Source organism: Uloborus diversus, chromosome 4 (assembly GCF_026930045.1).
Source record: "Uloborus diversus isolate 005 chromosome 4, Udiv.v.3.1, whole genome shotgun sequence".
NCBI lineage: Eukaryota > Metazoa > Arthropoda > Arachnida > Araneae > Uloboridae > Uloborus > Uloborus diversus.
Window position 1 is genome coordinate 16,187,135 of NC_072734.1, and position 25,886 is coordinate 16,213,020.

Here is a 25,886-nt window from a genome sequence, read left to right on the forward strand (position 1 = left end):
GGTGGAGCCCTGTGCAGCTCCATTCTGTTGAAGAATGTAATGCGGTGGTATATCTTCCGAACATACTGCCAGGGAATATTAATCGCCGGAAATTGCATAAATAATGTGATAGTGTGAGGAAATCAACAAAAACTAATATTAAATTTAAAATTTAAAAACCTCGATTGGAATGAAGCATATAGCTTAGAACGCTCTTAGAGAAGTCATCTTTCACACAAAATCAAAATCTGATCGGCGCAGTGTGGGCTACTAAGACTCTTGCGCCAATTACCAATATAACCAAATTCTGTACTCCCATTTTAGATCTTACGATGCCAGACAAATGGATACATGAAAATGAACATTTTATTTAAAGGAGTTTTTTTTTAATAATTAATTTTAACCTTCCCAAAGTTATTCATAAAGGACTTTTAAAACGTAAATTTTTCTGAACATACACTAGATTTTGCCAGCATCAGAGAAAAATTTTTAGTTCAAAAGGGATTGAAGTAAAAACAATTTTGCGGTTGACATTCTCTTGAGACAGCACACAAAAGCAACTTTTCTCACGTTTTTCTAATAAGAACAAACCTAACTTGGCAGCGGACGCATGGTGTGATTAGGCTCTTCGTAGCCTTTACAATGCTGCCGAGTTAGCTTTTCCCCAATTATAGGCACCCAGACACCATTTAAATGTCTTAGAAGACATGGATTCCAATCCTTCTACCTTCTCTTCTAAAATCCTGCTATGGACGATGCGATAAATGGTATAACATTTAGAATTGATAAACGCTTCCACATATCGGCAACAATACGAAATTCGTAGCATTAAACCTCCGCATTCTGAAAAATTACTTTTGGTGATAGTTTTTCCTTTATCCAAAAACTAATATCGATAATATAATACTATTAATATTATGCAGCCTTGTACTATTAATATTAACTTGCGGAACTTCTCACTATATCTGTACACACTACAAGAGGTTAAATGTCGTAACTAGCAAATACGCAATTGCTCTGGATCTCAATTTCAACAATTTTGAAGAGATTTTCACTTTTTTTCAGCCGAAATTTCAAGATGATATGCGTAATCTTTTGCAGTTCTAGGAGGCAAAACTGGAATTTTTATCAAAATTGTTTAAATCGAGATCCATATAAAGTTAATGAAATTGCTGTTTACGATGTTGTGCCTCTGGGGTGCAGATATTATAATGTCTTTCATTATCTTAAGAAGCGATTAGCTATTATCTATGTTACCGGGCAATGTATGAAATCCGGCATTCTATTGAATGCCTGATGTGAAAACCTGGCAGTGCACAGAATGTCGGTTTTTGTACTTACCGGTAACATATGTATAATGAAATACGGCACTGGAGTTATTTTTTCGTTCTGTGGAAGACCTCCTCACATACATCACATCATAAAATTGTGAAATCACCACACTGTTAAAAAAATGACATCAAGGTATTACCTCCTGTCCGCCCAGAAACTGGTAAAGGTGGTGTGTTAAAACGTGATCTGAGGTGTTCCTTTTGTTGTAAGGAACAATAGAAAACAATGTTAAACACTTTGCAAAAGACTATCACATTCACGATAGCAAAAGAAAAAGAGACAGGTTAGCAAAGAACATGGAATTTGAAATGAGTCTGAAGTTCACCGACGAATTGTTTCAGAACACAACCTGTGATTTGAATACATGTAAGACCATATTTTACTGAATGCAAATGCCTCCTCGGGACAACACGCGCAACCCTCATTGCGACCATCTATTTCGTAGTCTTGCAATCGCTCATGTACCTTCGCAAGTATTTCCTATTAGAACCCGTTTTTAATAGAATACAGAGTAACCATCGTAAAAGTGGACCCGCGTAAAAAGTATCAGACAAGTAGAAAATAATGATTTCAAACAATTTATTCACTCACGATGCAGGGTGTTCCAAAAATACGAACCATTTGCATGAAAATACTTATAAAATGAATCCTTACACAGATTTTTGAAGAAATGATCTCCTTAGCAGAAAAAATAGCCATCGTTTCCGGGAAACTGGATAGGGGGTGCTTTAGCTGTACCAGGGAAAATACGAAAAACAGCTATCAGCAAGGGTCATTATCAGGCTACTTGTGTATTGTTCATACGAACCGGTTGCATGGTGGGTGAAAAATGTCCTACACGACCATCCGGAATTACCGGTTCCTCTTAACTTTACTCTGATTTGATATTTCTTTGTTGGTGGTAATCCAGTAATGCAGGATGGTCATCCAGGTGGTAATCCGTTAATCCATCATGGTCATCCAGGATTTTTTTCGTCTACGGTGCTGCCGGTTCATCTGAACAACGGTACACAAGTAGCCAGATATTGACTCTTGTTGATAGCTGTTTCCCGTGTTTTCCCTGGTACAGCTGAAGCACCTCCTATCCAGTTTCCAGAAAGCGAAGGCTATTTTTTCTTCTGAGGAGAAAATTTCTTCAAACACTTGTAAAAGAAATACATTTTAGTGCTTTCATGGAACTGGAATTTCTTTTTCTATTTTTCGGAATATCTTGTAAGTGTTGAAAATGATCTAAAAAAATAAGGTTGAATGTTCCAGTTGTTCGGTAACTCTTGCCAATTCAACTGGTATAAACTATTTTCTGTAAAAGCAATAGGTGTTAAACAAAAACGGTGATGTCAAAGAAAAAAGCATTTTTTTAATGAAAATTCGCAATTAGATGAGCGAAAATTTGCGCAAATTAGTGTCAGTCAAATGAATAAGCACTCATCACTTGAGCAAAATTTGATCGGCTTTCTTTGTTTGTCATATCTTGAAACTGCTATTTTTTAGATTAGTTGCTCAATTAGTTGATCATTATGCGCAAATTTGCGACCGAACCCGTTTTTTCGCAGTGTTTTGCCATACAAACGTGATTCCATCGAGGCATCAAAAGGTTGGTGAAGAATGTTCATTATAAATGGTGGATACCATTTAAAAAAGGGGGGGGCGAGTATACGCTTTATGATTCAACACATAACTTTGAACGAAATGATGCTACATGTATTATTAACTGATATAATATTAACTAATATTACAAGTAATTTTCTCAATGAATCCGCAGTCACAAGCATAAAAACGGATGATTAAAAAAATAAAAAATGTGTTTTAAAAACGGTTTTATGTATTATGAACTGCCTAAATCTCAACATTGTCATGTGCATAAAATGAAATCTTTACAAGAGCTGTTTTCACTTTTGGCGCAAATAAAAGTTTTGAGGTTATTCGTTCAAATTAAGCAACTTAAGATACGCATGCAAAATCAGCTTCATGGTGTTTCGAATGTTAGTGAAATAGCTCTTTTATGTTCCCCTGCTGTTATTCATCGATGGATAGATTTAATGATGCGCCAAATTTTGATAAACTTCAACAGATGACGTCAGCGACAATGGCAAACAGAGACGCCACGTCAAATGCCATCTCGAAGCATGCATTATGTTTTTCAAATAAAAGTTTTAGATTTTTTAAATATATTTGCCGATTTTCACATGTTAGTCAATACGATACACAGTCTGACCACCGATGAAATGAAAAGGCAAACATCCGGTTTACAGGCGGAAACGGGCGCATCTATTACTTCGCAAGGGTGTCAAGCAGCCATTACAGACGTGTGTTGGTTTCTAAACTCAGCAGAGTCACGTTGAAATGAATGAAACACACGCATCACATTTTCCCTTTTCCTCCTCATTCAAATATATTTGGCTTAAATGGCCCTGTGCCAATTCCATGGCAAACGTGGACAGACAATACAATATTTCTGGTGGAATGATATATACCCGGATGATTAGTTAAGCTGTCCCATGAGTCAGTTTCCGTTACCATTTGAAGCACCTGAAAGCAAAGTGGTGGAAGTGTTAAAAATAATAAGAAGAATAGAGATAACAAGTACAAATGGTGGGAGAAACTTCGATAAATTTTGGGGCTGGAGATGGTAACAGTATACAGCATGCTGCATGCTTTCGGCATGATTAAAGTCCACTTACATCCCTTTGGCCCCCTCAGTGCAGCATTTCATCGCTAAATTAGGTATAAAACAAAAACTAAGAACTATAACTTCTTTGTGCAAACTATTCTAATTAAAGAACTACTTAATGTGCTTCGTAATTTTTTAGTAATCGCAAGGCTGATTGGAGACATAGCCTCTGAAGTCAAAATATTAGTTTTATCTAAGGTAGCGGAAATGGAGTATATAAATGAAACTTAATAGAAAAATCATGTTATCTCTTCAATAACAAACCGAATGTGTTATTATTTTCTCGATATCCAATGCTCAATTTCAAGTGTAAATTCATAAAGTTTTCATTGAATGCGACAGGCCTGTTTGACATTCTATCCAATATCCTTCTGGGATAGAATATTAGGCCTTGGTCAGTTCGGTAGGAAGGTTCTCGTATCGGTCGAACTTCTTCCGCAGATGTTTTCGACCTTTCACGTGAACAAAATCGCATCCAATTCATAAATCGAGATTCAGCTGGCGATAATATGTGCGAGAGAAATTGTACGAGTATCATGAGATTTTTTGTGTCATTTTTCCATGCCTTCGCAAGTAATGTTGAAGTTTTCCTTTTCTTAAATGTGTCGCCAGTCAAACGAATGAATTTAGTAGTAAAAAGCCATATCGCGCATTTTAATTAATATCAGTCATCAAACTTCAAACTGTTAGATCACCTGGCATTGCATTCAGTACAAACAAGTTCTTACAAGGACAAATTTAAGATATGTATGAGACTGTGAACCGAACTCAATATTGTTCGGTATAACTAGAAGTCACTGAGCTCAATTTGCAGTATACAAGTGCCCCCTTTCCTGCTACTGCAACTATTTCTGAGTTGTAACTACGGTTTGTGCAACTCGGAGCAGAAAAATATATATACAGTAAGTTGTTGTTTCTGATGTATTTATTATAACGGTAGGGAAGAACATATTATTAAGAAAGAAAAAAAAATGTTATGGAAGACTTTCGGTTATGAAGACTTTTGGCGACTTGGTGACCTACCTGTTGACTTCAACCTTGGTAGTAACAGAGAATATCGTTCCATGTGGGGTCCTGAAGGGAAAACCTTCATAAACAAAAGCACTAGATGTTGATCAATCATGGCGAGAAATACTATGGTTGCCATACAACCTTACCTCAGGTTTGCTATATTGAAATGTTATCACCAAAACTTGGCGACTTTGACAAGAAGCTTCATAACCGAAAGTTCACCGAAGTTATTTAAAATAGAGCGTAGCCTTTTACATAGCGTGCAGATCTGTTTCTTCTTGCCATTTAATTAGAGATTTAAAAATTATGCACTTTCTCTTTCAGAAGAACATTGTTTTAAGGCAAAGCTAAAGTTATATTATTAGAAACGCGGCTTTCCATGTTCGCTCTGGTTGGATCAAAAGTTCAGGTAAAGAAACAAAGTTTTCTTAAGAATAAAAGGTAATTGAATACTCAAAAATTTATACACATTATTTTCGTTGAAATTTTAAATCAAAATCAAAATGAAGTTAGCAAAAAACAAAACTGTTCTACATAGACACTAAATTTATAATGAAAAAAAATTAATTAATAGCATAAGTACCCCACATTTTCCCACTAGTTCAAATTTTTGTTAGCTCAACCGTTTAATGAGTTTATAAATTTTCGTAAAAAACTAATCTAAGGTTTTAAGAACGGAATTTTTTCCCACCCATCCTCTTCACATTTTAAAACCTTTTAATTAGCTTATGTTTTCAGTCTTAGACATCATATCAACAAAACGATTACATCAAATAAGGTAAGCAGAAGTAATCTTATATCCGCTCCTTAAGGAAAAAAAAAACTTAGTTATATAGACCGGTATATTTTTGTGTAAACAACTAAGGAATAAACTTTGAAACTAGAATAGTAAGTATTAGCTCTGTCAAAACCTGATCACAAGAATATCCACGCTTGTCAAAAAAAAATATTGATAGACTCTTTTGCTATGATATTCAAATATCTGTAAACTGTCTCGTACTGCAATTATGGCTCCTTATCTGTTCTGACAAATTCCTTTTTAAGAAACCTGATCATTCACATCAGTTGTTCTGTTGTGACGTTTACGACATAACTCTTTTAATTGTGTGAAGTCATTTGTAAGAGGTTTAGAACAATCAGATGAAAAATTATTTTTTACTGATTGTCAATTTTAAATGATCATCAAAACGCACGTATGAACTTTATAACTTTTTCTGAAAACTGATTGCATGGAAAAAGTATATCTCCAGAATATTTTTACAGCGCACTATCGCCTACCATTTATCAATTTCGCCAAAGTTGTCATATCTTTGTTCTCATAAAATTTTACAATTATTATCGCTCTTTTTATTTTTCGGATTCGTCGTCTTCTGCCAAGAGCAGAAGGGTCAGAAAATCTGTTGTTCTGGATGGAAAATTATCAATGAATATTTTTTCTAAACGACGGATAGTAACTTCAAAATCCGAATCGCTTTTACTTTATATGTAACCATATGTGGCCATGTCGTTGCAAAGCTTTCAATAGAGGTTTTCCGAAAAAGTCGTTGCTGGTAGCATCTTGATAGATTTGCGGAAACGTGTTCTAGAGCATAGTGTGGGGACACACGTATTCTATCAGCCCTCCCCCCCCCCTCATAGAATGAAAACAATAGAAGATGAGAGCAATGGAAAAAAATATCGCTTTAATCTATTAGTAATAAGAATTTTCATTGTATAGTCTGACAATCGATGAAATGGAAAGATGAACATCCAGTTAATAGACGGAGATGGACGCATCCATTAGTTTGCTGGGACGACAAGTTAATCTTTTTCCACTTCCAACTCTGAATAAAATGAAATACGTATTTTCCTTTCTCTTTGTTGTTTCCATAGAAACTTTTTCGTTTCTATTCATTTTCAATTCAATAAAGACAAAAAAATGAATAAGGTCCTTGTGACATTATAAAACACATGCTCAAAAAATAACCATTGTTGTCTTCCCTTCTCCCCTACTAGCTTCATTAAAATGGAATCGTCCTTATTTGGCAGCTCGCCAATTTCCACGTCGAATGTGGGCAGACAGAACATGGACAAAAAAAGTTTAGCTTGTTGTTATTTACTTATCATAAGTTCGAAGACGTTCAAATAATCCAAAACAAGGAAGGAGCTCAGTCTCAAATCTTCCTTTCGAGTCCCAGGCAGTTCCGAAATGTTATAATTTTTGCTGTCAGAACAGATATTTTGCCCCTGGTGCCTGATCAAACGTAAACACTTTGTGTCCACTGAATAGTCTTGATGTTAGTCTGATTTTCAAGGTTATCCTTATATTTCAGAGCACCTCTCTGCTGCTTGCCACTGTGCCAGCTGTGTGTCGGAGGAGAAGGCCATGAAGAGGTAGCAGCAGATTTATATTGCTTTTGAATGGAATTCCCTAAACGTTAGCTTGTCTGAGTTGGAACTAATTCAGTTCCTTCCTCAGCAAGAACATCAGATTTTTCATTTTCTCCGACACCAACATGCGAAAGGCACTCCACTGGAAATATATATCATGGCAGGACGAGAGATGTTTTATAATTGATATTGAGTCTCTATCGTCAATACGGTGCCAGTTTTCTAGATGTTGGATAGAGCTGCGGCTATCGGTCAGAATCCAGTTTCGTATAAGAGGACCCTCTATTGCTAACAGTTCTGAACGGAAGACTGATGAATGATCAATGCTTCTGGCTTAAAGTTTAGCTTAAAAGCCAGAATAATCGCAGGCGGTAAAAGAATTTTTGCCATTACAGGTAAGGAGCCACTATTGTACCAACGTTAACTCGACCTTAATAATGTAAGGAACATATTTTAAATTCTAACATTTCATTCGATTTTGTTGATCTAACTTATCGCGAGTCGTAATGTGATATACATATGATGTGGTTAAAAAAGAAAATGAGTTGTACTCATAATATTTTTTGTGAATTCCAAAGCATTCAACTGATCAACAGAAATAGTGTCCATAAGCGATCTCCCCTTTTTTGTAGGTTAGCAAGATAGAATCGATTGTTTAATGACAATAGAACAAAATGTAAAAAACTTGAAAAAATAAAAACCATATGCTTTAACATAATGTTACTTGCTTCAAATAATTTTCATCTAGGCACATAATAGCTTATTTTATTCCGTTGGAGAAACCTGAAACTATATTTTGAAGGTAACCAAAACTTCTAAGTATGCTCCCTTATCGTCTTGAACTTCCTTGATATTAGTTCCGAAGGACATGTATTACGGTCATAAGCATTCGTACGTTCATATACGTATTAAAAGTAAAATATCAACAAACCCCATAATGAAACTATATTAATTTTTAAGTTAAATAATTCTTTAAAACAGACAAATAAAAGTATCGTGATTACAAAAGTACATTAAAGATCGAAAAAAGACATCAACTCGATTATGAGCTAGAATATATACATGCATAATTAGGAGGACATATTTTTCGATGTAAAAATTGTAAAAAAAAAAAAAAAAAAAATCGTCCACTGCCTATGAAGAAAAAGCTCAAAATTTACTTTAAAAAGGCCAAATGGTAGGATTTTAACATAAGCTTTTTACAAAAAAAAAATTTCTACAAAAACTACGTAAGAAAAATTTTTAAATATTTTTCTTCCGACATTTAGAATATACTTCTGTCAGCCTAAATGTTCTTTTATGCCAGTATCTGAACTGATTTTTGAAAGGCCTAGTGGCATATGTGATTGATCTATCTCATAATGGCGCCAATATTAGCCACAGTCCTTTTTTATTTATTTTCCCCTTCTTCCCTCCTTACATTGTTTAATAGTTGCAGAAGTGGAAAGGTTTCCATTATTATTTCTTATTTCCGGGCAGTACAGCGGTTCATTTTATTCGATAATACTGCTCTCTGTAATAAATTTGATGAAAAATAATCGATGAAGCTACTTATTTTGATCGACTAGATTGCATGTAATGTTCAATATTGCTGCAATGCTTTGAAATCAAACATAGGGATGGATGAGCAGCTGTTCCAAATTATGCAATTCTCAAAGCCAATCTACGAGTCTTACAAAATTTAATTCGAATGATCTTAAAGTACAAAATAATGTGTAAGGTAGTCTGACCCAGGCGGAGGGGTCATGTCCCCCCCCCCCTTTAAGTAACCAATATTGGGTAAAGTTGCATTTTTTGAGACATACTTCTAAAAAATCGCCCAAACTATTATTTATGCCCATAATAGGCACTTATGACACCTTTCTGAAAATGACTCCCTCCAAAACCTGAAATTGGATCTTTCCTTGTGCTGTCTAGAAAATACGCATCTAACCTTAATTTCATTTTCCAGAAATTCATACAGAAAAAAACCATAGCATTTCTCGGAGGACAGTAAAAACTTATTTTACATGAGTTAAAATTCAAAATATATATTTTTTTTATTTTGTTCCACTTCAGATGCGGAGGAGGGAAGGGTTGAGGAGGAACTTAAATGAAAAGTGGTGCAGCAACCCAGTAAACGAACGTGAACTGACAAAAATTTTGGCAGTTTTCTTTTTGTGGGCCTAAAAACATTAACTTAGAGCTCAAAATTGCAAAATGAAGCATTTGAGGAACTGTAACCCAATATCCCCCTCCCCCCCCCCCCTCCTCCTTCACATACACACCCGTTTTGCACTATGGATGTGTTGATCGCATAGCAAATTGACAGAACTTTTGCTTGGAAGTTGCTTAGTTTTCAAGTTTCAAACTATCACAATGTGTGAACCGTAGTGACATTTTAATCCAAAACAACTTTTGTGCTATATCATAATGAAATGGGTGGACCTTGACAAGATATTCACTTCCCAGGCTATGAGGTCTGCGGATATCTGCAGTAGGGAACCACTATTCTAAAACTTAACAGCATTTGACGTATCACAGAAAGCTGTATTAGACCAAAATGCTCCGCAGTCGGGCAATTTTGTGGCAATACATAAAATGGTAGTACAGTCGACTCCCGCTACAACGCGATCCGACTTACGCGAATTAGTTATAACGCGATTTTTTTCCCCGGTAAGGAATTTTATTCCTAACGCGAATTCTTCACCCGCAACATGAAAATTTTCCGAAGGGAATCGCGGTTTTTTCGTGAATAGACCTTCATCCCTTTGGCATCGCTGAGGGCGGAAGTTCCCACACCGTACTAGTCTAAACATCGCTTATACAAATAACTACTCCTCATTTGCCATTTATTTTTTTCATTCTATATGGGAAAGTTGATGAAATATAATGACACCTAAGAGCGCTGTTTCATTTCAAGTTTGAATATAGAAGGAAAAAGAGAACGTTTCAACAACTATAGTGCATTTGTTTTTCTTACTACATAATGTACGTACCGTAGTGGTTTATTTTACGTCTTCCTTTCCCATTGATCATTGATTTTTTGCATCGTAGCAGTTTTTATGTTGAATAAAACGTTTTTTTTTAATACAATAAATAAAAATTCAAGTTTTTGTTTAAGAAACAGTAATGTATAGGTAAAAAATGGTTTTTAACAGTTTGAGGTGGTGTTTACAAGTGTCTTTAATCGTATAGGTATGTTTATAAAAGTTTTTACACATACCCTTTTCCACAACGCGAAATTTCAACTTACGCGAAGGGTCTTGGAACGCATCCCTCGCGTAAGTCGGGACTCGACTGTACAGCAATTTTCTTCCCTTTTCTAGTTTTTGGTTAGTTGTCAATACTATCCTCAATATCGGACATTTTGCCCTCAACTTAGTCAAAATTGTCGATTTTGTCTCGGGCGTCACCATCTCTTCCTCGTCTCATTATATTTCACGCCAACAAAGAAGAAAACACATTTCTAACATATTGCTTTGACGGTAGATATGCTGAAAAGTCACAAAACTGTTCATCCATCTCTAAACTTTGTGAAAGCATTGCATTCCATTCCTTAGCGATTAAAAAATGAAAGTTAAGAATCAAACTACAAAATTAAGTACCCATTCAAATATTATTACAAATGGATCACCGAAATATTTCAATTTATTTTGTCAACTAGGCATTTAATGAGCTGATTTTAGTTGCACTGAAAAGACGATATTGTTTTCATTCAAAATAAGTGCCTTTAGAAATAGATTTAAAATTCTAAATTATTCTAAGGGGAAAGGAGTTCAAAAAGCTTTGATGTTATTTACGAAATTTGTGCAAGAAAGTGAAAATGCTGAAATATTTGCAGTAGTTTCAACAATATATCTTGTATCATTAAGATTTTTCGTTTATTTAATGCGTTCCTTAAATTAAATTTCGTAGTATTTATAATGCTTAAAGATCTACCCAAAAATTTTCTCAGGTTGGAGTATGTACTTTATTTGTAATTGTATCATATATGATAGAGTATGAAATATAATTTCTCTAAAGGATGGTATAACCAGGAGAAATTGGAACTATGAATCTTACATTTTTTATCGTACACCTCATGCAAATTTATTGAAACTACCCGTATGTAGTAAATTCGCAACTCCAATAAACTATAGGGGGCGCTGCAGCCACTGTCTAATGGCGGAAGAAAAAGGTAAAACAAACAAATGCCGTAACTTATAACTTGCTTTGACGCTTAGTGAATGACAGTAATTTTTCATCGTGTTTGCGGGAAGCTTCCTTTTCTATTCTTCTGAAATTACATTACACCACAAGCTGGCTGAAGCCTGTAATCTTCTTCTTTACTAATAATAAAGCAGAAAGTCTCTCTGTCCGGAGGATGTCTGAAGGATGTCTGTAGGATGTCTGTGACGCACATAGCGCCTAAACCGTTCGACCGATTTTCATGAAATTTGGCACAAAGTTAGTTTGTAGCATGGGGGTGTGCACCTCGAAGCGATTTTTCGAAAATTCGATGTGATTCTTTTTCTATTCCAATTTTAAGAACAAAACTATCATGGGTAAATTACGAAATTATCATAACGTGGAATCGTAACATGGGCACAAGTCAATTGGCGAGAAAATTCACCATACATTATTTGTAAATATACAGGCGAACCAAAAGACCTTTTAATTTTCTATTACGGGCAAAGCCGTGCAGAACCACTTGTTTATCATAAAGAAAACACGTGGAATGGAATGTTTTACCTTTTTCTTTAGTGTTGTTAAACACCGCAAGGTAGCGTATTCGAGCTCTGGAGTTGCGAATCGTATTTTAAATGAATTAAACACCTGTAGCTGGCTAGTGAACTGACTTCAAGGCCATTTTATTTTATTTATTTATTTTTTTTTTAAAATCCAAATAGAATTTCAGAACCAACTTTAACTCAAACTATAGACAGTACTTATAAAAACCCAAGATTTGACACGTACTTGGTGCTGAGCTGGAAACAATTTCTTTTACCTCTTTAAAATTCTTAAATTGGATGTCATGTGTGATGTTCAGTATTTGGATTAATTATATTCATAGCAATTTTTGCATCGAATTTACAGCCTAACTGAAACGATGCTGGTTTCATACCAGCTGTCCGATCACCTTTTGCGCATGCGCATGACACATTTGTCTAATTCGTCATTACCGAACCAGGTAATTTTTGAAAAAAAATCCAACTTTTGTAGCTGTCGCAGAACATATCAATTAATGTGAAAGTAACAGCCATATTTTCGGTTCTAAGCAATTTAATAGACACACCCCCATACAGCTCACTCATTGGCCGCATTCAACCAATGACAAAAGATTCACTCACATAACTTCCTGTGGGCTATAATTTGCTGTCTGCGCAATGAGATAAGATTGAATATATAAATTCTCTCTAATCATGTAAAACCAAAAGAAAATATTTTTTGCCATTACTTCCGAAACCATATAGAGACGTTTTCTTCTTCTTTTTTTTTTTTTTTTTTTTAGTTGCAAGTTTCGTTTCCTTGCCGTTGATCCACAATGTAATAATGTATATACATATTCAAACAGAAGAATATATTTATAATTTCCAATGTTTAGAAGTGTTTTTGTTTCAATTCCTTTGCATGAGGGTGTATTCTTGTGTGAAACGATTTGGAAAAGTAATGCAACAATTAAATGTTTTTCGTTAAAAAAATTTTTTTACATTGGTGAACACTGCTTTGTTTAAGGCTGTTTCTCATTGCCTTTTTATGCTAAATTCCCTTCCTCCCCTTAGATATCTTGGCATGGAGCAGGCACTTTTTTCTGTCAGTTTTAAGCAAAAAGATAAAGCCGTGTTCTTCGTTTCCTCTTAAATGCATCAAAGAGTATATTTAGTACCACCTATCGAAATGAATCAAGTATAACTTTTGTGATAGTTAACTGGCTTCAGATTTGCGCAACAGCATCGAAAATTCCGTCGTTCGTGTTTTGCGCTTGCGCACTGCTTTCCATTGTGCAACAAAACGAACAAGCGCAAAATATGAGAGACAAGATTTTAGTCACTTTTGCTCCTGGTCTGAAGCCAGCATGAGAATTTCTTTCTATGAGCAAATTATGAAAGCTAAACCTTAACATGTAATATAGTTGCAATCCTTTTTAACTCTATAAAGGCAGCTAATCCACAAAAAGCCAGATTTTTAAAGCTATCGTGTGGCTTACAAAAAAATAGTGTACTGTCGTATTGATATCCAATAAAGAGTTGATTAGAATCAAAAAAAAAAAAAAAGCAGACTATTTTAAGTTGGAAACTTTTCAGCAAGAACTGCCCGAGAGCTTTGCGGCAGCAATTAACACTTAAAGATCCAACTAAAATATTCTTTCTAATAATCCTTTAAAACTGCCATTATGTCTTTCACGTACACTGAAGTACGGTGTCTTAGAGAAATGTTAAAGCAGGGATTCACAAGTCTTTATCAAAATTAATAGATGGTATTTACTATGGAGATATGGTTATATTGTTAAAGAATTATAATTGCATCGTTAAGATTGCAAGCTGGTCTCATTACGTAACTATAGTTTAATAACTTATCATTCAGAGTTTGAAATCAACGACTGCAATCAAATTTGATATTCCTCAAATTAGATTTTTCCTATTAATTCAAAATGTGTGAGTTGGTTCTTAAAACAGATTGATTAAAGCAAAAACGAAATCCACTCTAATATCCATATTGTGTACCGTTCATAATTCATTTTTTTTCCTACAAGATATTTAAAATTAAACAATTAAAATTTTTATTAATATTTCTTATCTCATTGTATCAACTATGTATTTGTTGACAACTTCTGCACAGGTCATTGGAACCACATAAATTAACTTAACAAGACCTATTTTTTAGATTGTACCTATACAAAAATAAGTTTAAAACGCAGCATGTCAATAACTTTTGGGGACCTCTAAGCCCCATGGGCTCAATGGTAAATTAGGCTCTGTGTGTAGAATAACTTTTCTAAGAAAGTCGTTACTTCTGAAGTGCGTATTTCAAAGAGGAACTGAAATTTTGCTGCAAATTGAAACGTTTTTTGTTGTATTTGCAATAAAAGTTTCCAGAAGCTTGGGAGATGTTAAAGATCCCCTGGTTAGAGCACCTCAAACAATCTTACCCCTCACGAAATCTACATGTGGAAATAGGAATTGACAAGGTTGCATGGGTTTTTGGTTTTTCTGAAAATCTACGAATTCAGCCATAAAAATGGTGAATTTGGAATTTAGTGAACCATCTGGTTAGATGATCCAATCCAAAGCAGGAACAATTTCTCCGATTGAAATGTCCATATTAATTCCCTGCTTCTCCCCTTTCCTCCCTACACACATAAGGAAACAGACATCAGTGGAGATTTTTGTGATCACAAATCTCCATTGAAATAACTGTAATGAAATAATTAACCAAAAGAGCTGTGGTTCCTTGTAATGAAGTAAAGGGTGTCCCAAAATTAACGCAAGATTTGATTTTGTTACGATTTGTGCAAAATTGTGTTGGCATCTCTGAAAAAGAAAACAATTGATAGCTGAGAGGTTAGGGTTTAAAAAAATGAAGCGTTATACGATACAATAACGCGCTTTCATTATTGAACAATTGTTTCAAAAATAATGAAAGTTGAGGCTGGTCAAGCAGTTACTGTTATTGGCGCTCGGTATCGCAACACGGTAATGCACGGGTGGGCTTGTTGACATAGGCCTTTGAATTCAAATAACCCCATAAGAAGAAATTTAAAAATGTTAACATTTTTAAAACGATCTAGGGTGCCAATTCTGATCACCGAAATGAGAGAGTACGCGACTAGGAAATGCCTTATGCAGTAATTGAAATGTTTCACTCTCTCTAGCTGTATGGTACAATAACACCCCATTTTTACTAACCCTAAACTCTCTACTGTCAAATTGTTCTTTTTTCATGGCTGCTAACAATTTATGGAAAAAATGGTGGCAAATTCAAATCTTGCGTTAATTTTGGGACACCCTTTAAAAATACTTTCCAAAGGACACTTGTTCATAACGGGGGATAAATTAAACATAAATTAATCTTTTGTACTTGCATATTTGATTAGAATAAGTTCAGATGATTATGAGTTAATAAATCAACCTAGATTAGATTATCCAAAAAGTTTGGGTTCGAAACTATAAACTGCCTTAATTAAAGCTGTAATAAAAATTTAACTATGGTTTTTAAAACACATTTTGTAGGTAAGGTCGAAAGAAGTTTTAAGGTAAAAATATAGAACATATAATGTTTCCTGAATTTTAGTTACTCTTCTAAACAATTAGAATTTCTTGTAAATTCTATTTAGGTTGCATAACGTTGCAGATTCTTGTAGTTTCCATTTTCGGCTGAATAAATTACATTGCAGATTTTAGTGGGTTCAATTTTCTACAAACAGTTTGGAACTTTAGAACAAAGAAACCATGAAAGCAATAATTTCATTCAAAATGCATCACAAAAGTAAAATAAAAAAGATAATTGCAAAAAATCCCAATTTAGTGTTCGAAACCATTCCAAAAGCAAACCAGCTCACAGTTTGAACATTCAACATGTCTCTAATGCATTTTCCACAACATCTCACAGCAATAAATTTTCTCCGAGTGAAGATAGTTGTGCACGATAACAGTAAGAGACATATTAAACTGCAAGTCCATGTTGTCCAAAAGGGGGACTATTTTCCTTTAATGAGCATGCTGGTTTCACATTGGCGACCAAATATTTGCTGCCATCTTCCTGCTCATTTCATTGACTCAACAGATTTAATTCACACACCCCCATGCCTACTCCTTTAGCTGCCATTTATTCCATTATTAAAAATTACTTTCATATAGAGGTCTATGATTTGCGAAATAAAGAAGAATGAGAAAGCTGATGATGTAAGCAACAAGGATGTATTTTGTGGACGGCCAGAGTGAAACCAGTATCAGTCGGACAGCCACTGAAACCAATACTATTCCCATTTCTTTCGAGCACCAGCTTGCAATCGAAACTTTGAGTTTTCCTCGGCCGGGGCAAAAGTTCGGCTTCAGCGAGGGTGGCTTGTTTCCTTTATCTAGTCACTGGAGAGAGAGAGAGAAAACGGTGGTGAGAATGTACTTTTCCATACCAAATGAGATATTCTATGGTTTATTATTGTTTGTAATATATTTTACGGTAATGTTATAGTGAATAGTCTGTTCTCTATTCTACTTTGTGCGTTCCTCTCCTCGAAAAGGGGAAAGCAAGCCCAGTTTCGATAAATTCCAAAACTGTTGCGACCCGACACACTCAAGTGCAAGTGGATGAAATCAATGAAACTATTACTTTTTAATATAGGTGCTTTAGATAAATGACGTTGTTACTTATCAGCCTAATGAGTGTATAGTGTACAAAAGAAAGAATGAGATGTACATTTCTTGTTTTAAAAATATTAAAGAGAAATACAAGTACCTTTACATCCTGTGTTCCTTTTATTGTCTCTTTCACACGACACTTATTTTATACATGGTTCCATTTGACTAAACTTTGCAGACCTGTGCTGTCCTATATCAAGCTCTTAGACATGCTACATTTTCTAGCGTGGCCATGGTAGCCTGATCCATGAGATATTCGACTCGAAACTAAAGGTTTCCAGGTTCGATGCCAGTCGGTAGAAGATAATTCATGTTCGTCGATGGTGTTTTGGGTGCATTAAATTTGTCGTCATCCTACAAGTTCCCATTCAAAATCTATAACTCTGGGGGAGCTGGATCAGAGGTTGTTTAGCTCTTGGTTTGGATCAAAATTATCAGAATGTTGGTATTGGTGTTTCTACACCTAGTGTGTGCTGCTTGAGCTAAATAGGACTTCCATCTCAGTAAATGGAAGTCATACACATCTGCCTTAGGGTAGCACTATCTACTCAATCTTGTACATTTGAGTGGTTAAAGCAACAACAAAAACCACAATTTTTTAGCAATTCACTAAAAAAAGCTCTCTAACAGTTTTAAACATATTCTAATGTCTCTAAAGTTGAAGTTTTTAAATTTTATATTAAAATATAAAAATTTCCTGTTTTCAAAATATGTTTTATTGCTGTTCCACTCCTATTAGTAATATTGTGATGTTATATAGCCCAGTGCTTCTCAACCTTTTTTACCTTGCGGCATACTTAAGAAATTTCTAGATCAACGGGGCACACTGAACTTAATTTCGCAATGGTAATATAGAAATGTTTTTATCATTCACTGGTAAAAAGAAGTGTGGGGGGGGGGACTTTTTTCATAGGAATAAAACAATTATAACTAACGTAGTGTATTTAAATTTTTTTAGAAAGTAGAAATATTTCGAATGTATTGAGGTTGATAATAAACAACAAAAACTACCTATATTACTGAAATATATACACAGTCCAGTCACATTAATGTGACCATCTGTCAAAAGCCAGAATAACTACTTTTCGCAGAGCGAACTGCTGCGAGACGTGCAGAAAGAGAGTCACTTAGGTCCCTAAAGGTGTTCTCTGGGATGTTGAGCCATACCGACTCTAATGCCGTGGCCAGCTGCGCTAGATTACGCAGTTGAGGATCCATGGCATGAACAACTCGATCGAGATGGTCCCACAGATGCTCGATTGGGTTTAAGTCAGGTGAGTTTGCTGGCCAGGGGAGGACAGTAAACTCATCCTGGTGCTCTTCGAACCACGCACGTACACTGGCAGCTGTATGGCACCTCGCATTGTCCTGCTGGAAGATGCCATCATCCTGAGGAAAAACAATGCGCATGTAGGGGTGGACATGGTTCGCAAGGACAGATGCGTACTTGTATTGATCCATCGTGCTTTCCACAATGATCAGTGAACCCAGAGAATGCCAGGAAAACATTCCCCAGACCATAATGCTCCCGCCTCCAGCTTGGACCGTTCCGGCAATGGTTGCAGGGTGGTTCCTTTCAGAGGTTTCACGCCTTATACGCCAACGTCCATCTGTCCGATGGAGCATAAAACGCGATTCATCTGAAAACGCTACCTGTCGCCACTCAGTGGACGTCCAGCTGCTGTACTGGCGTGCAAATTCTAGCCTTCGTCGTCGATGAACAGCAGTCAGCATAGGTGCACGAACCAGGCGTCTGCTTCGGAGGCCCAGACGCAGCAATGTTTGCTGAATAGTAGTTTGGGAGACACTTTTGGTAACCCCTTGGTTCATTTTGGTGGTCAGTTGCTCAACGATAGCCCATCTATCTGCCCGAACGCATCTATGCAACCGTCGTTCGCCTGTCATCTATGGCCCGTGGTGCACCACATTTGCCACATCGCTGATTTTGGACAGTCCCATTTTGCCATGCATGGTACACTTTTACCACGGCGGCACGCGAACAGTTCACAAACTCAGCCGTTTTGGAAATGCTTCCACCCTTGGCCCGAAAGCCAATGATCGTGCCCTTTTGGACGTCGGATAAATCGCTTTGTTTCTGCATTACGCCAACGATTGAAATGTTTTCCGAAGCCCTCACACACCCTTTATATGCGCTCAACTGCACTGTGTTCTGTGATTGGTTATTTAACTCTGACGTGGAAAGTGCGTGGTGGTCACATTAATGTGACTGGACTGTGTAATAGAGGTAATTTACTGAATATACCTATATTAGATTTTACAGAAAATTATGCTTCATATGTTTCAAAGCATTTCTGTCAAACCTGTCATTAAAGTGCACACTGCAGTTAAACGATTTATCAAATAATGTTTCATGAAAGAAGCAATCAAGAAATTAATACCAAGCACCCAACTTTCGTTTCACACTGATACAATTGAGCTCACCTTGAGGAGCAAAAACGTTTGATGTTCGACTCTATGCTGGAAAGAGCTACACAAAGTTCTTGATCCAGGCTCTTTAGAGATGATCTCTTGCTGTTTTTTTATAAGTGTGAGGGCTGAGAAGCTGAGTTCACAAATATATGTAGTTGAAAATGGTAGCAGCACATCAATGGCAAGACAAAAGATTGTGGGATACTCATTTTTAACCAGCAACCAAAATTCGTCCAGAGGCACTTTGCTCAACTTAAGTTTAAGAGTATTGTCGCTCTTGAGGTCCATAAATTCCGCCTTCAAAGAAAGGACTTTAACTGATGCATCCGCATATGAAGAGAATGGATCGCGAATCCAGTCATACTGTTCTATGTCAATATTCTTGAAATAGTGCTTAAACTTGCACTGAAGTATGACGAAATGCTCTGCCACCGAATTCACCAGCTTTTCTGCCATGCCATTTTCTTCACATACCATGCATGTTGACGGTTTGTTTGAACATGTCCAACAAGTTACGATCTACTTCTTCTCTCCACAGGTGAATTTTTGATTTGAACCCGTTTAGCTTGTCCATACATGTAAACCAAATTCTGTCCTTGTCCTTGCATTTTCCGATTCAATCCGTTAAAGGTGTTCAAAAATGTCAGCCATGTAAGCCAGTTTTGCCAGCCAATATTTGTCTTGCAACAAACTGGCGTACTGCATTTCGTTTTTTAAAATCAAAAACTCGTACCTCGTACTTCAATTCAAAAACTCTTGATAGTACCTTACCATATGAAAGCCCGCAAATCTCTGTATGAAGAAGTAGTGAGCAGTGATCTGCCCCCAATTCCTCACAAAGTATACGGAGAAAAGGCGAGAATTGAGCCGCCTCGATTTTATGAAATTCACGACTTCAGTTAAACACGACTTCAGTTAAAGCTGACTTCAGCTCATCTGGTAAGTTCTTTACCATGAGAGCTTCACGATGGAGGAAACATTATATGGTTTTAATTTATAGTTTGCTAAGTCTCAGAACTGAGTTTTGAAAAACTACGATAAAATGAAATTAGTATCGGAACAGGAAAAGATGAAAGCAAAAGTTTAAGCTGGGGCTAAAATTCTGGGCAGGAGGGCACAATCCCTGCCTGGAGGAGGGAGTAATACTCTCGTTTGCGAAAGATTTATAAAAAAAAATCTATAATTAGTTGATTTCGTGGAAATTAGAATCCACTTTCAAAATTTGAAAGTAAAAGAATCACAAGAAGTTTAAAAGATTTGGAGCATCAAATCCCCGCCTCTTCCCTTCTTGGGTATGTCTTATAGCACATGATCAACAGGGTGAATTGAGAAGTTGAAGAGAATTGAAGAAGGCTCTTTCTTTTTATATAACTACGAAAATACCGTGGCGCAACAGGTTCCTTGTTGCGGCACACGGGTTGCGAAGCCCTGATATAGCCTTCCTCAATGAATGGACTATTCAAGACAAAAAGAAATTTTCAATTCGAACCAGTAGTTCTTGAGATTATCCCGTTCAAACAAACTCTACAGCTTTATATTATTAGTATAGATAATGAGCTCCTTAATCAAATTCTTATTTCTATGGAAGGGGGATCGGAATTTTTATTTTGTTCTAACTGTAAGGCGCATTTTGATCCAATTCCTCCCAGCTTCTTTGCAAACTTTGGTGAGGGTAAGCAAATGGGTGCATGGCCTTCCAGTGTTAATTAAAATAAAGTAGATCAGGAAAAAGGAAAATATATACATGTATATCATGACTAAATATTCTTTAATAAAAACCAGTGTACAGATCTTTTATAAATATATACAATATAACAAAGGACATAATTTAGGGGAAGAGGCCATTTTCAAATACATTCCTCTCCTTCAATATGAAAGTCTTTGAAACATAACAACAAGGCCATAATGCTGAGTGTGAGGAAAGAGATCCACTGGAAGAGCCAAGATGGGCAGAAAAGCTTTTCCCAAATGACGAAGCGGTCCGCATGGCTGGCACAACCTTCAAAAGAAGTACAAGTTAGTGCTTAAGCTAAGCATATTTTGGAACACAAATTGTAAAAGTTTAGAGCATAAACATAATAACACTAGCTTTTACCCGCGGCTTTGCTCATGTTGATGTAGTTTTTTTCAATCAATTCAAGTTAATGGTCAACACAGGAAGCAGTCAAATAGTTACCAAAAAATGGTTTCTCCCCAGTTTCGCTGACATTTAAAATGGCCTCCCCCCCTTTAATATATCAAAAGATATGATGAAAACTGAAAATTAGGGGGGGGGGGTAAATGAAATGTCGAGGAAACTGAGAAGACACCGAAAAAATCACACAACGTAAATCAGGAAAACGTTCAGGAGTTGTAAAGAAGTTAGTTTGAGTAATTCTCGAAAATCCCAATTTGAGTGAAGTCAACTATTCTTAAATAAAGTCAACCATTTCCCTTATAATCCCCCTCCCCGTCAAATGGTGTCCAGCGCTACACATGCTATCTAAATTATTGTATAGCTTCTTACCAGAGATATCGTCCCAAAATAGGGTCAACAGTCACTACAAATCCAGATTCTAATAATGTCCCCCCACGTGAAGGAAATCAACTGTTTCTTAACAACGTAAACAGTCCTGATTAAAATACCAAAAAAGTTCAGAGTAAAAATACCATTAAAATCAAAGTAAGCACAACAGGTTTTTTTTTTTTTTTTTACGTTCCCATTTAAATGAGGACAATAGTACAAAAAACTACTCATTTCATATAAATTTAAAAAAAAGAAAAAAACATTAATTGCCTCAAAGTTGTGTAAGACTAGAAAATAATCAGCCAAATCCATGTATTACTTGCCTATCTTGTGCAAAAAATCTTATTTTAAAATTTCACTTGAGAAAAGCCTTGAACAGTCAGACGAAAAGCAAAAATAGTCAACAATACAACAATTGTCGCTATGGGCAGGGAGTTGAGATGATACCCTAAATACTATATTGTGTTGAGGAAAGCATTCGAACATGGAACTAAAAAGCTCATAACTCGTTTTTTATTCTGCTTAGAAATTCGGAACAGGTGCCATCTTCAGCAAAAAAATTAAAGCTTTCGATGGACGTATAATGTTAATATGTGCAAGTATTTTTTCATCCTCATATTAAAGAATTTATACAAAAACTGGGTTTTATCGCCTCCTAGAGGGTTTTCCCCCCATAACGGGGTGAAAACTACCCTATGTGTTATTCTGATGCATCAACTATATTATTGTAAAGTTTCATCAAAATCCATTCAGTAGTTTTGGTGTGAAAGAGTAACAAACATCCACATACATCCATACAGACAAACTTCCGAATATATAATAGTAGTAAGATGTAAAACATTGCATAAATAAGCAATTTATTAGAATTAAAGGGTACAGGGACAGCCAATCAATCAAAAAAACAAAGCTTATTTTGTGAGAAATGCATTTGAATCCTTTGAATGATGGGGATTTTTTCCTCAGTATTGCCTATTTTCCAACAAACATTTCCACTGACTTACGAGGCTTTGTACAAAAGATGATAGACCAGTGGTTCCCAACCTGGGGGGAAAGTTAACCAAGGGGAGCCCCTAGGTTGGAGGAGTTCTCAAATTGGGAGAACCAAATCACCCAAAGGGTTGATTTGGCTCCTCAAGGGGGCATAAAATTCTTGAGATGTGGTATGAGTATTTAAAAGATAAAATAATGTATTATTATTATAGCGAATATTGAAATTAGAAATGGACACGAAACACATTGTTCAGAGTTCAGACAAGGAATTGCAAGTTAAAAGAGAAACAAATTCAAGTTCAGGATCTTCCTCTTCACACCTCGGTTTAACCTTAACCCCCTTCTCTCTCGCTCCTGCGAAAATGCCGGGCTGGGGTTTTGACCTCAATTTCTTGCGCGCATGATACTGCCGTGCTGGGGGTGCGCAATATTAATGCGAGGAAATGATTAAGATCAATTCCTTTCTTTTGTCCGCAATACATTTTATTTCTTTTTATACACCAGATAACAGCACCAGTCAATTTTAAATCTAATTACAGATTTCAAATGTAATTGCAGAGATGCAATAAGGAAACTCGGTACTTCTGTCCAGATTGTGACGTTGGCCTCTGTATCTCATGCTTTGAAATTTACCACACAAGAAAAATTTACTAATCTTTACTTATATTACACAAAAGATTAATAAAGTTCTCTTTTAACGTTTAAAAGACGTATTTCTTACATTTTTTTCGATGCTTGCTTTGGGCTTGCTTGTTGACTTTTCATAAAAAATTTTTAAATTTTTAAATTTCAACCAAAAAAATATCGAAAATGAAAAATTGAATGCACATGTTGTTTGTACACTTATTTTTATATACCTTTCTTAAATAAAAAAAATAGACACTTTTATGACCGTTTTCTTGATAATTATTCGATTGTTAAGGAAGTATTTCATTATTCATTGCCATGTTTATAAATTTTCTAATACGCTTTTTTTTTTTAAAAGTGTCAATGTTATCAATTTTCCACATTCCAATTAAAAAACAAAATAATTTATAAAAATATACTACTGTGTAAATAAATGTACTTTTACCCTTTTTTTCTTTGGTTCAAGTAAGACTAAGAGCGATTAAAAATTGCTTTATTATATGCATATTACTTCAAATTAAAGGTAAGTATTTATGTTTTCAATAATATTGATGTTATAAATAGCTTACTTTTTTTAAGGAAAAAAAAGGAAGGCTTCAGCAACCACTAGATATATCGTTATTTCATTTCCTTGAAAAAACTGAGCAAAGGGAGTTTTCCCCAGTACCCTTCAAATGCAAACAAGTGTTTTGTGGTTACAAGCAGTGAAACATTCATGGGATGGACTTAGGAAAACATTCCGCCCCCCCTCCCCCCCCCCCCCCCCCCCCTTTGCTTTATAATTCAAATTTTCTTTTTTGTATCCTAGAAAAGAACTAAAACCAACCACATACCCCTCCAAAAATTTCACTGAATCCCACTCAGAATTTTTTTAAAGCCTTGCCACTGGTTGCAATCCAAAACAACAAAAAGAGCTTACAGGTGAAAAAATGTAACAAAGGCTCCTTCTGGCTTTTGAAGAGATCTCATTTCATTCTTTAGCTCTTTTTTTTACATTGAAAAAAAGGAATCCTCGTAACCCCGAACACGAACTTCTAATTGCTACTGTCCGTCTTTACCGAGAAAAGCTCCCGCTGTAAAGTCTGAGCCGTCTACTGCCATAGAAACAGACTTCGTTCATTTTCTGCAAGGGTTAGCAAGAGAGGGTTTTTGGCGCCATTTCACCACTCGTCTTTTCGACGTTTTGCAGTCGTACGGTGTTAAGCTTCCCTTGGAAAAATGAGACATGTCTTGTTACTATAGCAACAGAAAGGCACAGACATATCGGCATGGGCTTTTCCAATGGACATACCTTTCCAATGGAAAACAAGGAAATTAATTAAGCAATAAGAGGGGACTGAACACATGAATTATACAACATACCCAACAAAATTGTCCATGGAAGATGAAGGTTTGGTGGTTATATAAATAATTTTCTTCAAATGACGACATTCACGTAGAACAGTGATGAGGTTCTTACCTATAGAACAACCATGAACAACTAATATACTTAAGTGTAACAAATAAGAATAAATGTAAAACATAACAAGCAATGAAAAAAGCATCACAAACTAATATTTAGATGATAAATAATTGAAAACATATTTTTGTCACACAAGAAAGTTAAATAACATTAAAAAAAAAAAATTGCATTGCAATGCAAGATACAAATGGGCCCATGGACAGTGCGGGGTGTATAGATTTGGGGGCTCCTTTGTCTATCACAGAATTGCGAAACATTTATCAGGTGCAATTTTGAATCCCCCTCAGGGGGTTTTGCAATTGCGAAATGGTAATCCGCCACTGCCAATGAGTGCACAGAACAAGACAGGAAATTTGCCACATTGTTTTGAGCTACTCCAGTCTTCTTCGGTCTTGTTTTCCCTTTAATTAGATCTAGGGCTTATTCTTCATTTGTTTTTACTTATTACACATTTGCTGCTATGCATATTTATATGGAAATCTTGATCCGGCAGTGTGCGCAGTACAAAATTGTTGAAGGATTTTTTTTTTGTTTTAAGTTTCAACACAAATCAATTAAAATTTGATAAAGAATACTTATGTACATTGGTTACACAATCTTGAAATTATTAACAAAGTAATTTTTTTGTTTCATACTGCATTTATAGACTTCACCAATGAGCAGGTCGCCTGAATAAAAAAATGAGAATCAATCATTTGGGACAGACAAGGAAGCTAATGTGCTGCTCTTTTTCATATGTTTTTACTAATTAATAAATCAAGATCATTTCCCTTTTTTCTAGCTTCTTCCTTTTCAAATATTTTCTTAATCATTAATTATTTTAATATTTAATAATCTCTTTTAAGTTTCTCTTATTTTTTTAAATGCTTAATTAATATATTTCTGGTATGCTTTATGAGAATTTTCAACTGCATGTGTTAGGTATATTCAACAATCTTCAATAACTTTGAATTGTACTGTTCAATAATTAAAATGATAGAATGGTTACATTGGTCATAGCTTTATTTATTGAAAAACCCTTTCAAGATCAGAATTAACAAGTGGCAAACCAAAAATAGTTTTGTTAATGCAGTTAACTTCAGATATTTTAGCTGCAACTACTATTACACTGGAGTTGTTTTCAATACTCTGAGACGTTTTCTCCCGGCAGCTCGATTACGTAAAATCTGTACTGATGAACTAATTTCT

General features: G+C 35.5%; 1 protein-coding gene across 2 annotated transcripts in view; it reads right to left on the reverse strand.

Moving 5' to 3' along the window:
* Positions 1–20,871: 20,871 nt before the first annotated feature.
* LOC129220451 (tRNA (uracil-5-)-methyltransferase homolog B-like) overlaps positions 20,872–25,886 on the reverse strand; it is a 48,859-nt gene continuing 43,844 nt past the window's right edge. For both annotated transcript variants that reach the window (XM_054854872.1, XM_054854870.1), the window contains 2 exons: positions 24,599–24,695; positions 20,872–21,112 (listed from right to left, as the gene is read on the reverse strand). In XM_054854872.1, the coding sequence (XP_054710847.1) occupies positions 20,980–21,112; positions 24,599–24,695 (230 nt within the window). In that variant the 3' untranslated portion in view covers positions 20,872–20,979. The remainder of the gene's footprint in view (positions 21,113–24,598; positions 24,696–25,886) is intronic.